This window comes from Rana temporaria, chromosome 6 (genome assembly GCF_905171775.1).
Source record: "Rana temporaria chromosome 6, aRanTem1.1, whole genome shotgun sequence".
Lineage (NCBI taxonomy): Eukaryota > Metazoa > Chordata > Amphibia > Anura > Ranidae > Rana > Rana temporaria.
In genome coordinates, this window is record NC_053494.1 from 10,660,110 (window position 1) to 10,674,678 (window position 14,569).

The window sequence follows — 14,569 nt, forward strand, 5'->3', positions numbered from 1 at the left end:
TATCAAAGTGCCCGGACAAGGGGGAGGGCCTATATATGACGAGGCGCAGCGGGGGAACACACAGCTTTTCAAATGAAAGCTGTATTGTTCCCCGCGCTGATCAACTAGGTGGCGGCGGGGGGAGGTCTTGGCTTTCTCTTTGAGGACTGCTCTGCTTCTCTCTCTCTCTCTCTCTCTCTCTCTCTCTCTCTCTCTCTCTCTCTCTCTCTCTCTCTCTCTCTCTCTCTCTCTCTCTCTCTCTCTCTCTCTCTCTCTCTCTCTCTCTCTCTCTCTCTCTCTCTCTCTCTAAAAAAGTATCGGGTGAAGCATCGGGAGCTTTTGCGCGAGCACTCGCGCAAATGCTCAGTATCGGTCCCGGTGGCCATACTAGTATCGGGACAACCTTACTTACTTTAGGCTTTCAAAATGTAACATCCAAAAGCATCACAGATACCAAGACACTATATTTATTGCTAAAATTATTGTGCAATTCAAGACGTAGCTGGGTGTAGCAAGATGTCCGCTGCTTTCTTCTGACTGCAGGTGTTCTGTCAGATGAGCAAACCTGGTAGCGGTGGATGCATACGCAGCTTACGCAATGACGCTTCCGTTACCTAATCTGAAGGGTCGGGAATTCTGACGGAACACTGGCAATCTGCAGTTTGAAATTTAGGACTACATATCCCATAGTACCTTGTTACCTGCAAGCAGTGATTCCTGATTCCACCTCTGGAAACTCTTCCTCTTGGCGCCCCTGTAGTTCAGAAGGCTGGCTCTGTGAAATGTGTGACACCACAGGGCATGAGTAAATATGTCACAGAATTCAAGGAAGTAAATGTGTGTGGATCTTTACAAAATAGGTTTACAAACTTCAAGATCGTTCAGATTAATAAGTAATCTAGAAATCTAAATACAATTAGAAAATGCATATCATTTAACATTTAGACTATAGATAGGCTTTAAAGTGAACTTTACTAAATTCTAAACTTTTAAAAATAAACGTCCTTGCTAGGGCCCATATTGCACATGCGATTCTGCAGATGGTGACAACTTGGCAGTGACAGGATCGCTATGAAGGGAAGGACAGGGCTTGCTGGATGAGTGAGGTGGGACTCTTGCTGTAGTGTATGAGCAACACTTCGATCATCCGCCCAGTGTTGGATTGTACCGTGGCCAAGTATTTGCACTGTGCTTTTTAGGGATTCCCAGCAATAGGATGGCACGTGTGTCGTAAGAGCAGACACCACAAGATACATACTTTTATTAGAAAATACTCTACTGTGGCCACCTCTCTATTTCCCTTTGTTACTGGTGCCTGACCTACTGGCTAAACTCTGTTATCGGCCATCGTCCTGTCCAGTGAGGCATATTGGCTTAGCCATGAAGTCAAGTCCAGGTAACGGAGATATCAAGTCACAGAGGGGCTCAACCTTTCTAACCCGGAGAAGTAGTAACCTCAGAGAACATTACTTTAGAGTGATGGTCAGCATGAAGAATGCTCCTTTACATTGGTGGTCAGTGTGAAGAATGTTCCTTACATTGGTGATCAGTGGGAAGAATGTTCCTTACATTGGTGATCAGTGAGAAGAATGCCCCTTACATTGGTGATCAGTGGGAAGAATGTTCCTTACATTGGTGATCAGTGTGAAGAATGTTCCTTACATTGGTGATCAGTGTGAAGAATGTTCCTTACATTGGTGATCAGTGGGAAGAATGTCCCTTACATTGGTGATCAGTGGGAAGAATGTTCCTTACATCGGTGATCAGTGGGTAGAATGTTCCTTACATTGGTGATCAGTGGAAAGAATGTCCCTTACATTGGTAATCAGTGGGAAGAATGTCCCTTACATTGGTGATCAGTGAGAAGAATGTTCCTTACATTGGTGATCAGTGGGAAGAATGTCCCTTACATTGGTGATCAGTGGGAAGAATGTCCCTTACATTGGTGATCAGTGGGAAGAATGTCCCTTACATTGGTGATCAGTGAGAAGAATGTCCCTTACATTGGTGATCAGTGAGAAGAATGTTCCTTACATTGGTGATCAGTGAGAAGAATGTTCCTTACATTGGTGATCAGTGGGAAGAATGTCCCTTACATTGGTGATCAGTGGGAAGAATGTTCCTTACATTGGTGATCAGTGAGAAGAATGTTCCTTACATTGGTGATCAGTGGGAAGAATGCCCCTTAGGCTGGGTTCACACTACGGTTTTCCCGTCCGTCAGCCGCATACGATTTATATGGAAAACCGTATGCGGCTGAAACGGACGGGAACGTATGGAACCGCACATATGTGCGTTTTCCATTAACATTAATGTTAAAGGAAAACGTATGCGTTTGCCATACTGTTTTAAAAACGACCGCAAAACCGTGGTTGAACACGGTTTTGCGGACGTTTAAAAAACGTTTTGCCAGCAAATCGTACGCACCCGGATGCATCTGAGTGCATACGATTTGCAATGCATTCTCTATACGTTTTCCCGTCCGGGCCCGTACGTTTTCAATACTGAAATCGTATGCGGCTGACAGACGGGAAAACCGTAGTGTGAACCCAGCCTTACATTGGTGATCAGTGAGAAGAATGTCCCTTACATTGGTGATCAGTGAGAAGAATGTCCCTTACATTGGTGATCAGTGGGAAGAATGTTCCTTACATTGGTGATCAGTGAGAAGAATGTTCCTTACATTGGTGGTCAGTGAGAAGAATGTTCCTTACATTGGTGATCAGTGGGAAGAATGTCCCTTACATTGGTGGTCAGTGGGAAGAATTCTCCTTACATTGGTGATCAGTGGGAAGAATGTCCCTTACATTGGTGATCAGTGAGAAGAATGTCCCTTACATTGGTGATCAGTGAGAAGAATGTTCCTTACATTGGTGATCAGTGGGAAGAATGTCCCTTACATTGGTGATCAGTGGGAAGAATGTTCCTTACATTGGTGATCAGTGAGAAGAATGTTCCTTACATTGGTGATCAGTGAGAAGAATGTTCCTTACATTGGTGATCAGTGGGAAGAATGTCCCTTACATTGGTGATCAGTGGGAAGAATGTTCCTTACATTGGTGATCAGTGGGAAGAATGTCCCTTACATTGGTGATCAGTGGGAAGAATGTTTCTTACATTGGTGGTCAGTGGAAGGAATTCTCCTCACGTTGGTGGTAAGTGGGTAGGAATGCTCCTCACGTTGGTGGTCAGTGGGAAGGTTAATATAAGTGTATTATATATATATTACCTGTTATTGCAATGGCATATTCTTCTTTTGGGGGGGGGGAAACACCTTTTTGTCATTTACATTGGTGGTCATTGGTAGTCAGAATGCTGCTCACATTGGTAGTGAGTGGGAAGCATGCCCGTCACATTGATGGTCAGTGGGAAGAATGCCCCCTTTCTGAGGGGCAGTGATTGCTGAAAGAGCGCCTAGCAACTGCAGGCACCCTAGGTTTCCACAGGAACCTTATTAAGAATGAGGTCCGATGAGGGAAAGTTCCCTGCCTTTATAGTTAGGGGCCTCTGCTACAGTCACACAATACATGTTTTCCAAATTCACACACTTGTGGCTACTGACCTCAGGAAGAGGCTAGCCCGCTGGTTGTGGTGACCATCTCAGTCTCAAGGCCCCTAAAAGCCTCTCTTTGATGAAATTGTTTTTGAGGAACCGCAGTCTTCTGCCGTTACTTCAGACTTGCAAGAGACCTTTTTAGCTCCTATTGAAGAAGTAGGTACTATGCATCCAAAGTATCAGCCTACTGCCCCCAGCCATGCATTTTTCAGAGCCCCTCTGATTGGAAAGACCTTTCCACTATACCAGCAATCTTTACCTCTAGGCAGACTGAAGCAAACCTAAAGTGTCATGGTGGCCACCTGAGTTTGAACCATTCCTCATTGAGAGTGAAATTGTTAAACAGTGGTCTACCCTAGATGTTTTGGAACTACATTTCCCATGATGCTCATGCACTCTGCAGTGTAGTTGGGCATTATGGGAAATGTAGTTTCAAAACATCTGGGGCGCCAAGGTTCTCCATCACTGTGCTATAGCCTCTGTGGATTGACCTGTGACCCACCTTCACAGCAAAATCACCAGTAGAAGCCATGCTTAAATTTGTGGATTTTACTAATCCACGGTTGGAATATCTCCTTGACATCCAATTTAACTGGCAGGCAACATCCTTCACTCTAGCATGGCTGTGACATTAATCTGTCAGACTGTGGCAAAATGGGTTAAATGTCTCCACTGCAACCTTAAACCACCTTGATAAGAGTAGAGGTAGAGTAGAGGTTTGTTGTCCATACAGATGGAAGGCAGATGCCATATCCAAGGAGCACTTGGCATGTGAGGGAAACCATCTCATCAAACCTACCCTTGATATCATCAGACATATCCTAGTAGGCCAGAGTGTATACCTGCTATAAGAAGTCCAAAGAAAGGTCGGCAGAGTCCCATCTTTATCTCTCATCTTCCTCTAGAGCAGGGATCCTAACTACGGGCCCTCCAGCTGTTGTAGGACAACGCATCCCATGAGGCATTGTAACACACTGACATGACTAGGCATGATGGGAATTGTAGTACTTCCTGAACAACTGGAGGGCCGTAGTTTGAAGACCCCTGCTCTTGAGCAGGGGTCTTCAAACTACGGCCCTCCAGGTGTTCAGGAACTACAATTCCCATCATGCCTAGTTCTGTCTGTGAATGTCAGAGTGTTACAATGCCTCATGGGATGTGTAGTTCCACAACAGCTGGAGAGCCGTAGTTTGAGGATCCCTGCTCTAGAGCAGGGATCTCCAAACTGCGGCCCGAGGGCCAGATGTGGCCCTTTGCTAGCCCTTATCCGGCCCTTGGGGCACGAGTCCTCCCACTGACACCAACAATAGGGGATTATCCACCAATACCAATGGGATACTGTTCCTCCTACTAATAGGGACAGTACTCCAACTCCTATTGACCACCAATCCTGAGGCCATATTTATTCTCCCTCACGCCGGGCCCATGACATTTTCTGCCCCTGCTGCCCACAATCCGGCCCTCCTCAAGTCTGAAGGACAGTAGATTGGCCCTTTGTTTGAAAAGTTTGGAGACCTCTGTTCTAGAGCAACCCAAAGTCTGGTTTCAAGACTGGAAGAAAAAGACGTAAGCTCTCAATGAAACCTTCAGCATATGAGGGGGTGCCCCTGCTTTTTCAAGTGGTGTTATGGTTATAAATTCTTTCTGGTCCTTGGGTAGTATTTTTTTTTTTTTTTCTTGTGCAGAGAGCAACCCTTTAGATTTATCAAGCTGATTTCTTGCCTCTGACGCTCTCGGCCATTCACACTCTTCTTTCCTTTGCCACTGCAGAGATTAATGGACCTTGCCACTTATAGTCTCCTCCAACTAGAGCATAGGTTCTTCAATCTATGGCCCTCCAGTTCAGGAACTACAATTCCCATCATGCCTAGTCATGTCAGTGTGTTACAATGCCTCATGGGATGTGTAGTTCTACAACAGCTGGAGGGCCGTAGGTTGAGGATCCCTGAACTAGAGGCTCTGGCTCTTGTTCCTGTTGGTTTGAGCTCTGAAGTTGTGTTGTACTTGGCCACAGCTCTCTCCCTGTGAGAATTTTTATTTTTTTAACTTTTTTATTTTTTTATTTTACCTTGGGGGCATGCAAGTTCTCTTTGTCCCATGCACCTCGCCACTGCAGTCATGCTGACTTGTAGGATCTGGCTACTTCTGGCATTTTCACATCTGTCGCAGGTTGTGATTTCTAGTCTCTCCTTGGCAAGGTGATTGTTCAGATACATTTTTTTTTAACAAGTTATCGTATCTTGAACCTTATGGCAGTGGTCATCAATCCTGTCCTCAGGGCCCACAGGTGATATCATTTGCTGCTCAGTGATTGCAGTATTCTAGTCTGCATCTCCCCAAGGTAATACATACCTGTTAGGGCTCTTTCACACGGAGCGGATCCGTATTGATCCGCCCCGTGTGTGTCCGTCTGCTCAGCGGGGATCATCCGTAAATCCCCGCTGAGCTGTCGGCGGACAGGGCGGTCCCCGCACACTGTGCAGAGACCGCCCTGTCTTTCCTCCGCTCTCCCCTATGGGGAATCGGATGAACACGGACCGTGTGTCTGTATTCATCCGATCCGTTCCGCCAGACGGAAGAAAAATAGGGTTTTCTTCCGTCTGAAAAAGCGGATCTTTGCGGAGGCGGATGTTTGCGGACGTTAGAGGATGCTCAATCCGCTAACGTCTGCAATCCCATAGGGAAGCATTTCAAGTCCGTAAACGGACATGTAATAAACGGACCGTTTGTCCGCCCGTGTGAAAGGGCCCTTAGTGGGCCCTGAGGACAGGGTTGATGACCAATGCCTAAGGCTCGATTCACACCTATGCATGTTGCTTCTGAGCGGTTTTGTAGTGCTTTTTGCGGTGCTTGCTGCGTTTTTCGACAGTTTACGTTTTTTTTATTTATTTATTTTTTATACATTTTTATTTTTTTACATTTCCTTTAACAACCAGCTATAAACAGGTTAAATAAAAATACGCTAATCGCTGCAAAAAACGCGGTACTTGCGTTTTGGATGCAGGTCCATTGAATTCTATTACATGCAAAACGCTTCTTTTTGCAGGGGGGAAAAAAGTCCTTGACCCTTTCTAAAAACGCAGAGGCGCAAAAAATCATTGATGTGAACATGTTCCAAAGGAAACATGTTAAAAAATGTCCCTGCATTTCTGCAAAATGCATAAAAAAAAACGCATTAGTGTGAATGGAGCCTTATGGGGTCCGGTTGTAGCCTACACAGGGCGGGCTTCCCTTCCTGGCAACAAAATGGAATAGTAGGAAAGGAAAGAAAAGGCAAATATACACACTTTATGTGTTTATTTATTTTTTGGTAGCCCTGTTGGGTACCTACTAGGGTTGTCCCGATACCAAGCATTTGCCCGAGTACTTGTACTTGTTCTCAAATATTTAGCTGTGTAACTATGACCTGTGTGTGGCAGGTGGGATTGACGTTCTCCTCTGTCCATGTTCTCCTCCTTTTCCTCCTTTCATTGCTCCCTATCCCTTTTCCATGTGTCTACTTTTCCCTCTATACACCTACACCTCCCCTTTTATCTCCAGTCCAAGGAGCTGCAGATCAAGCGACAATTCCAGGACACCTGTAAGATCCAGACCAGGCAGTACAAGGCCCTCCGCAACCACCTGCTGGAGACCACGCCGAAGAGCGAGCACAAGAGCATCCTGAAGAGGCTGAAGGATGAGCAGACCCGCAAGCTGGCTATCCTGGCTGAGCAGTATGACCACAGCATTAATGAGATGCTTTCCACCCAGGCAGTATGTATCGTCTTTTGCATGATGTCCTGATCACTCATTTCTTTGTGTATACCAGTGTTTCTCAATTCCAGTCCTCAGGCCCCCCCCAACAGGTCAGGTTTTCAGGATTTCCATTATTTTGCACAGGTGATTTGATCAGTTTCACTGCCTTAGTAATCACCACAGCCTTTTCATCTGAGGGAAATCCTGAAAACCTGACCTGTTGGGGGGGCCTGAGGACTGGAATTGAGAAACACTGGTGTATACCAAGACATTGTCTTTCTAGTATCTACACAGTATTACCAGCCTTTCGCAACCTTTTTTTTACCCCAAGGAACCCCATTAAATAATTTCTAGGTCTAAGGCTGGCCATACATGGTCGAATTTCGAAAGAATTTTCTTTTGAAAATCCGAAAATGTGTGCGATTTTGTGATCCTTTGTTGTTCTACTTCCTAGTTATCACAGGGAATGAGCGTGGACCCTGAAACACCAAAACGAAAGGGTGGGCGGGGAGGACTACAGCGGTACTTGATAAAGTAGATACACTCAAACCAGAGCTATCATATAAACAAATTTAACAACATTTATTGGCATAATATACACAAAGAGAATTAAAACCACACATAGACAATTTAAAAAACGGTACACATAACGTGACAGCAATCAGATCACCAAACGTGCGATCTCTGGAACAGGGAAGGAAGGTTCAGGTGAAGAGTTGGAAAATAAATAAATATCGCTTCGTCAGGAGACAATCTAAGGGCACAGTGTCTCAGAGCCCCAGGAAGATCCAAAGCAACCACAGAGTTGGTGACTCACACGGAAGCCAAGGTAAAGAGCTTGAAGGGCACCTGGTTACCCTATAGGTAAAGGATATCAAGGTGATGGGGGGGGGGGGGGTCCCAGGACAAGTGCATTACCATGCAGTGCTAGCGCTGTGACCAGTAGTATTTTGGTAACTGTATTTTTCTCATATTTACACCTTGGTGTTCAATACTTATAGTTGGATCACGCACACTACTCTACCAGTCCCATTGATGGGGACTACTGGTCCTGGGACCCCCCATCACCTTGATATCCTTTACCTATAGGGTGCCCTTCAAGCTCTTTATCTTGGCTTCCGTGTGAGTCACCAACTCTGTGGTCGCTTTGGATCTTCCTGGGGCTCTGAGACACTGTGCCCTCAGATTGTCTCCTGACGAAGCGATATTTATCGCGAAACTAGTAGAGACTCGAGATTTTCCATCTCGTGACTCCAACTCTTCACCTGAACCTTCCCCTCCCTGTTCCAGGGATCGCACGTTTGGTGATCTGATTGCTGTCACGTTATGTGTACTGTTTTTTTAAATTGTCTATGTGTGGTTTTAGTTCTCTTTGTGTATATTATGCCAATAAATGTTGTTAAATTTGTTTATATAATAGCTCTGGTTTGAGTGTATCTACTTTATCAAGTACCGCTGTAGTCCTCTCCGCCCACCCTTTTGTGTTGGTGTTTCAGGGTCCACGGGGGTTCCCTGAACCCTTCGACTATTCTATGAATATTAGGATGATGGTACATTTCCCAATTTATTTGTATTTTTCTAATGTTAGAGGTTAAATCTATCACAGGGAATGAGGTGATTAGTAGTTTACTCTAATGAGATTGCATGGTTTATGCTCCCAGTTCAGCACACTGAAAGTAAACAGGACACTGCATTTCGTCAGAGTTCGGGAAGTTTAACAAAGATGCTGCACTTGTTATCGCTGGCATAACCTGCCTTCTGAAACTTCAACAGTACACATCTAGCTGGTATTTTCTTAAATGATACATTTAATCACAGTCAGAATTCCTGCGCCCTGAAGAAGAAAGGGGGAGTCTGGCTCCAGAAACGCGTATGCTTTTTTTTCCTTCTCTCCCATGAACCAGTTTTTTCATTAAAAACGTTGAACTCTTGGACATCGTTTGAAGCTCTCCTTGGACATATATATATATATATATATATATATAGTGAGGGGTTAGCTCGGTAGCGGGGTGTGTGACCCCTTGGACGGGTTCACCACACACTGAATTTATACAGACTGTCAGTCGAAGACGGTTGAAAACAACGTTTTTGGTTTATTTTTCCATCTTGCTGGAAAACAATTGCAAGCATCCAAACAAAATCAAACATAAAATAAATCCTAGCCACTCTGGGCGTCTACCGTAATCTATGAAGTCTGACTCAGCCTAGCGCTGGGCAGACAATGCTGGACATACAGCACAAACAATAGTCTTTTGATTTTTATCACACAGAAAAATCAATCCTCTCCTCACCTTCACATAAGACCTTCTGGCACTGCTCTCCTTACTCACACAGACTCAGGATGATGCAGCCAATTAGTGGTAACCCTCTGGACTTCTTATAGAGGCCTTAATTGCCTCACTCTGAACAGCTGGAGTCTTCCAACGGCCCTTAGCCTTTCCTGGCTATTTCTCACAGCCGACGCCTAATAATGATTGGTGTATTGTCTAAGCAAGGCAGAAATGTATGTCCCGTTTGTGACAACACCCACAGATTTACCTGACTTCCTGTCACATTATATATGGCTGTTGGATAGTTAGGCCTGCTTGTAGAAAAATGTAAAAGGCTTGTGAAATTACCTTTTTGGGTTATTTAGAATGAGACTAAATTGTATTTTTTTTGCTAGTTGCGGCTGGACGAAACACAGGAGGCGGAGTACCAGGATCTGCGGATTCAGCTTCAGAAAGAGCTGGAACTTCTGAACGCCTATCAGAGCAAGATCAAGATTCACACGGAGGCACAGCATGAGCGAGAGATCAAAGAACTGGAGCAGCGGGTGTCCATCCGGCGGGCCCTGCTGGAGCAGAGGGTGAGGCTTGTCCCTGGGCATGGGGAGGATTGTCAGCGTTTTTATTTTTTTATTCTGGGTATTTACTCACTGTTGTTTCTACAGATAGAAGAGGAGATGTTGTCACTGCAGAGCGAGCGCTCTGAGCGCATCCGAAGCCTTCTAGAACGCCAAGCCCGGGAGATTGAAGCGTTTGACTCTGAAAGCATGCGGCTGGGGTTCAGCAACATGGCACTCACTGGCATTCCTGCTGAGGCGTTCAACCAGGGCTACCCGGCCCCTCCTCCGGGCTGGCCATCTCGCCCCGTGCCCCGCAGCGGCTCACACTGGAGTCATGGGGTACAAAACACAGGGGCCCCCCAGCTTTGGCGCCAACCGACACTACTTGCACCACCATCCTCCTCATGGGGTCTGCACCCGTCGGGTTCCTCCTCTTCTGCCCTGCCTTCCTCCTCCTCTTCTTCTTCCTCCTCCGCCTCGCCGTCGTCTTCGTCCTCCAGCGGCCGGGCCGGCCTCCTGTTGCTCCGTAATAGCCCCCAGCCCCTGAGGAGAGGACCCACTGGTGGCCCATCTGAGTCTGGATTGAGCCGAAGCACCAGTGTCACTTCCCAGCTCTCTAATGGCTCCCACCTATCCTATTCCTGAGCCCCCCATCCTGCCCGCGCTAGGTTGAAGCCTCTGACCCTTTGCCATTAACCTGTGCTTCTGTCCATATGATTTTTTTCTCTCCAGCTCCAAACCTATTATCCTAATCAGTTATCTCTTTGCCCCTTCCATGTTTTCTTCACTTTCAAAACTTTATTTAAATTCCATTTGTTACAAAACACCACTCCTCTTTACCCTGCTGGCGCCGGGCGAAGCCCCATGTACATAAAACTTTAACTCCACCCCTCCCTAATTATTGGTTCATATTTTTCTTGGTTAAGACCCTTGAACTGCCCAAGTATTTCACCCCATCTGTGGTAGAAGATCACACAGCTTGTTTTTCTAGCACTTTATTGGGTAAAATGCCTACATATATTTTGGGGGTTTTTTTTAGTCCCTTTTATTATATGTTCAGTCGCTGTATCATTTTAATGATGTTGTCACTGGGTTTTTTTTTTTTTTTTTTTTTGAGGGGTGGTTGTGAGTCTGTGTGTGCCGCAAGTGTGCGAGAGATTGGGCGCGTGTTATAATTCTCTTTTTTTTTTTAAATAGATAAGATTAAAAAAAATGTAATAAAAAGACAACTATTAAGGAATGTATTAAAACAATAAAAAAAAAAACTACTCAATATCCCCTCGGGGGGTGTCTCAGGCCAAGAGCCTAGAGTTTGTTTTGTTTTTTATTTTTTTTTCTTTGCCATTTTTTTTTTGTTTTTTTTTTGGAAGAGAGTCTGAAGCAGGATGGAAGAACTTTGTGTCCCCCTGCTGACCTGGTGGCTGTAAAGATTTCAGAGACTTTACATGACAAAAATGTTGGAAATTAAAGGATTAAACTGGAATGGAAACTTGCCTCTGTGTCATGAAACTCATGGGGGGGAGGAGGAGGTATGGACTTCGTTGCTAGGAATAAACTGTACTTCAAAGCTGGCCTGTTGGAGGAACCAGTGAACCAGAACTCCAAGCAAAAAAAAAAACGAATCCAATTTTATACCCTATGTGTAGTTATCTCTTATGCCTGCAAGTATCCTCTGGAACTGGAAAGAGACCAGAGAAGGGTGACAAAGCTAAAATGGACTGGAGGACCTCAGTTACGAGGAACGACTACAAACGGCAAACCTATTCTCCCTGGAGAAGAGACGCTTGAGATTTCAAATGATGGCGATATACAAATACCTCAATGGTGGTTTTTAGCACAGGGATTAAACGATTCGGGTAGCCTTAAGAAGAAGACACGTTGGCCACCCGTTGAATTTAGAGGAGAAGCAGTTCAACGTAAATCGCACTCACTCACTCAACCAGGTTGAACCATATGGACTGGTGTCTTCCACCTTACCGATAGAGATGGGCTCGGGCGTGTTCGGGATCCTAGTCCCAACCCACCTGCCCCGATCCCGCTAGGAAGCCGCAGCTGCACTGACTGGGAAATGTTGCACTGTCTGTGATCAGTTTGTGCTTCCTTGGCGGGATCGGGTAGGTGGGTTGGGACCAGGGTCTCAAACGGGCCCTAGAACTTCTCTACTTACCAAATGTGTACACAGTTTAAAGCTGAACTTCAGACAAATAATACACAAATGAATGCAGCGCTTTGCTTTCTTGTCCACTGTCAGGTTATATAGCTTCCTACAGGAGGACCGGACACTATCAAACAAAATAATTATAGGACAGTGTTTCTCAACTCCAGTCCTCAAGGTTCCCCAACAGGTCATGTTTTCAGGATTTCCCTCAGATGAAATGGCTGTGGTAATTACTAAGGCTGGGTTTACACTACTTTCATCCTACTTTGCTCTGCTACATTGGTCCTACATCCATCCTACTTTCATGAACAGGATACTACTTTGGTCCGACTTCAATGATATTCAATGGGCCTGAAGTAGGATCAATGTAGGACCAAAAGTAGTACAGGGAGCATTTTCAAAGTCGGACCGACTTGTGTAGGACGCTACAAGACGCTCTCATAGGGAAACATTGAACACAGAGCAAAGTAGGATGAAAGTAGTGTAGTAGTGTGAACCCAGCCTAAGGCTGGGTTCACACTACTACACTACTTTCATCCTACTTTGCTCTGCTACATTGGTCCTACATTTATCCTACATTGGTCCTACATCCATCCTACTTTCATGAACAGGATACTACTTTGGTCCGACTTCAATGATATTCAATGGGCCTGAAGTAGGACCAATAGTAGTACAGGGAGCATTTTCAAAGTCGGACCGACTTGTGTAGGACGCTACAAGACGCTCTCATAGGGAAACATTGAACACAGAGCAAAGTAGGATGAAAGTAGTGTAGTAGTGTGAACCCAGCCTAAGGCAGTGAAACTGATCAAATCACCTGTGCAAAATAATGGAAAGCCTAAAAACAGACCTATTGGGGCGCTTTGAGGACTTGATTTGAGAAACATTGGCATAGGATAACCCTACCTACTACCAGCCCGCCTCCCGAGTGTCCTCAGAAAATGAATGTATTCAGCTTTCAGGGAAAAGTCTAACCATTTCATTTTTACTAGCCTTTTTTTTTGTTTTTTTCTTCATTTGTTCTCTTCAGTGAAGGTTCCCCACTAACATTGTTGCTTGAGCTGGACTCTATAATGGTAGCTATTTGGATTAGCAATACACAGCTTAGCTTTTTCGTGCTATACCCAGACCCTGCTGGTTTGGATATCCTGGGCTAGTAGGAAGTTTCCTTCAGACCTGGGTACTGCAATTAGACATTTTCTAGACCAGGCTATCTCAACCTTTTAACCCTAGAGGAACCCCCAAAAAAAATTTCAGGTCTCGGGGAACCCTTACTAAAAACCAATTCATCAGGGGAATAGGAACAATGCCCCTTATACTGGTGGAAGAATATCCCCCTTAAAGTGGTGCTCAGAATGCCACTCTCAAAGACAAGTAAAGATATTTGTTGTCATGCTGCTGGGTTTGCTAAGTGATGCTGAACCTTGAACTCTGTAGGCACCATAAAAAATGTGGTCATCGGCCACAGCTCAAGGAACCCCTAGCAACCTCTGGAGGAACCCCAGGGTTCCACGAAACCCTGGATCAGAATGGCTGTTCTAGACCCAGTTCTAGTAATAAATTAGCCGTGTAGTATTATCCAGGTCCAGAGTCGTTGGCATTGCCTCTGCACTTGCCATGTGTATAAAGACTCTGTGATTGGGCCAAATTACGCTGAGCACTGGAAGCTTTTTCCAATACTAGGTGCCTTTGAATATTTGTCTTTCTGACACCCTTGCCCTAGAAGGGGTTAAGTGACTGAACATTGATGTCATCCACTGGTTGGAGTGTTGTTGTTATCTTTCCCACCATTCAACGTTGAGGAAGCTGCTTTGCCAACAGCCACATAGAGCTCCAATCTCCTACTACCCATGTACAGTGACTTTGGTGGCCTTCATCCCTCGTTGGCTACAAGCTGTGTGGGTTGGATGAGTATCCGAGGCCTTGCCTCATAGCCTGAGCTAGTTACATCACCGTCACACTTTGTCTGTATCTAGACATGGAGAGGACAGTCCCTCTGTAACAGGAGACCCCATCTCAAACTCCCCTAAAAGTTCCAGGGGACAGTTTCACCATTTTCTTCTGAGAATACTGACGTCTGCAATCTTGTTTCTATAGGTTATAGGGTTTACCTCATTGGAGTCCTCCTTAGTCTTTACCTGGCTCTATTGTGAGGTGCGTCTATTGCAGTCACACAAGACATTGTGGCTGAAATCACCCTGAATTCACCCATTTCCTCGCTGGTGTTGACCGCAGAGTCTTTAAGCGCACTCATGGTCCTTCTTCTGCAGAATAGATCTCCGATATCCCCTTAGAAGAGGCCTGGCCACCGGTT

General features: G+C 45.3%; 1 protein-coding gene across 2 annotated transcripts in view; it reads left to right on the forward strand.

Annotated features, from left to right (window-relative positions):
* The window catches only part of TAOK2 (TAO kinase 2), a 54,201-nt gene extending 42,611 nt beyond the window's left edge, over positions 1-11,590 (forward strand). For both annotated transcript variants that reach the window (XM_040356130.1, XM_040356131.1), the window contains 3 exons: positions 7,076-7,288; positions 9,936-10,118; positions 10,203-11,590. In XM_040356130.1, coding sequence (XP_040212064.1) covers positions 7,076-7,288; positions 9,936-10,118; positions 10,203-10,742 — 936 coding nt within the window. In that variant the 3' untranslated portion in view covers positions 10,743-11,590. The remainder of the gene's footprint in view (positions 1-7,075; positions 7,289-9,935; positions 10,119-10,202) is intronic.
* The last annotated feature ends 2,979 nt before the right edge of the window (positions 11,591-14,569 follow it).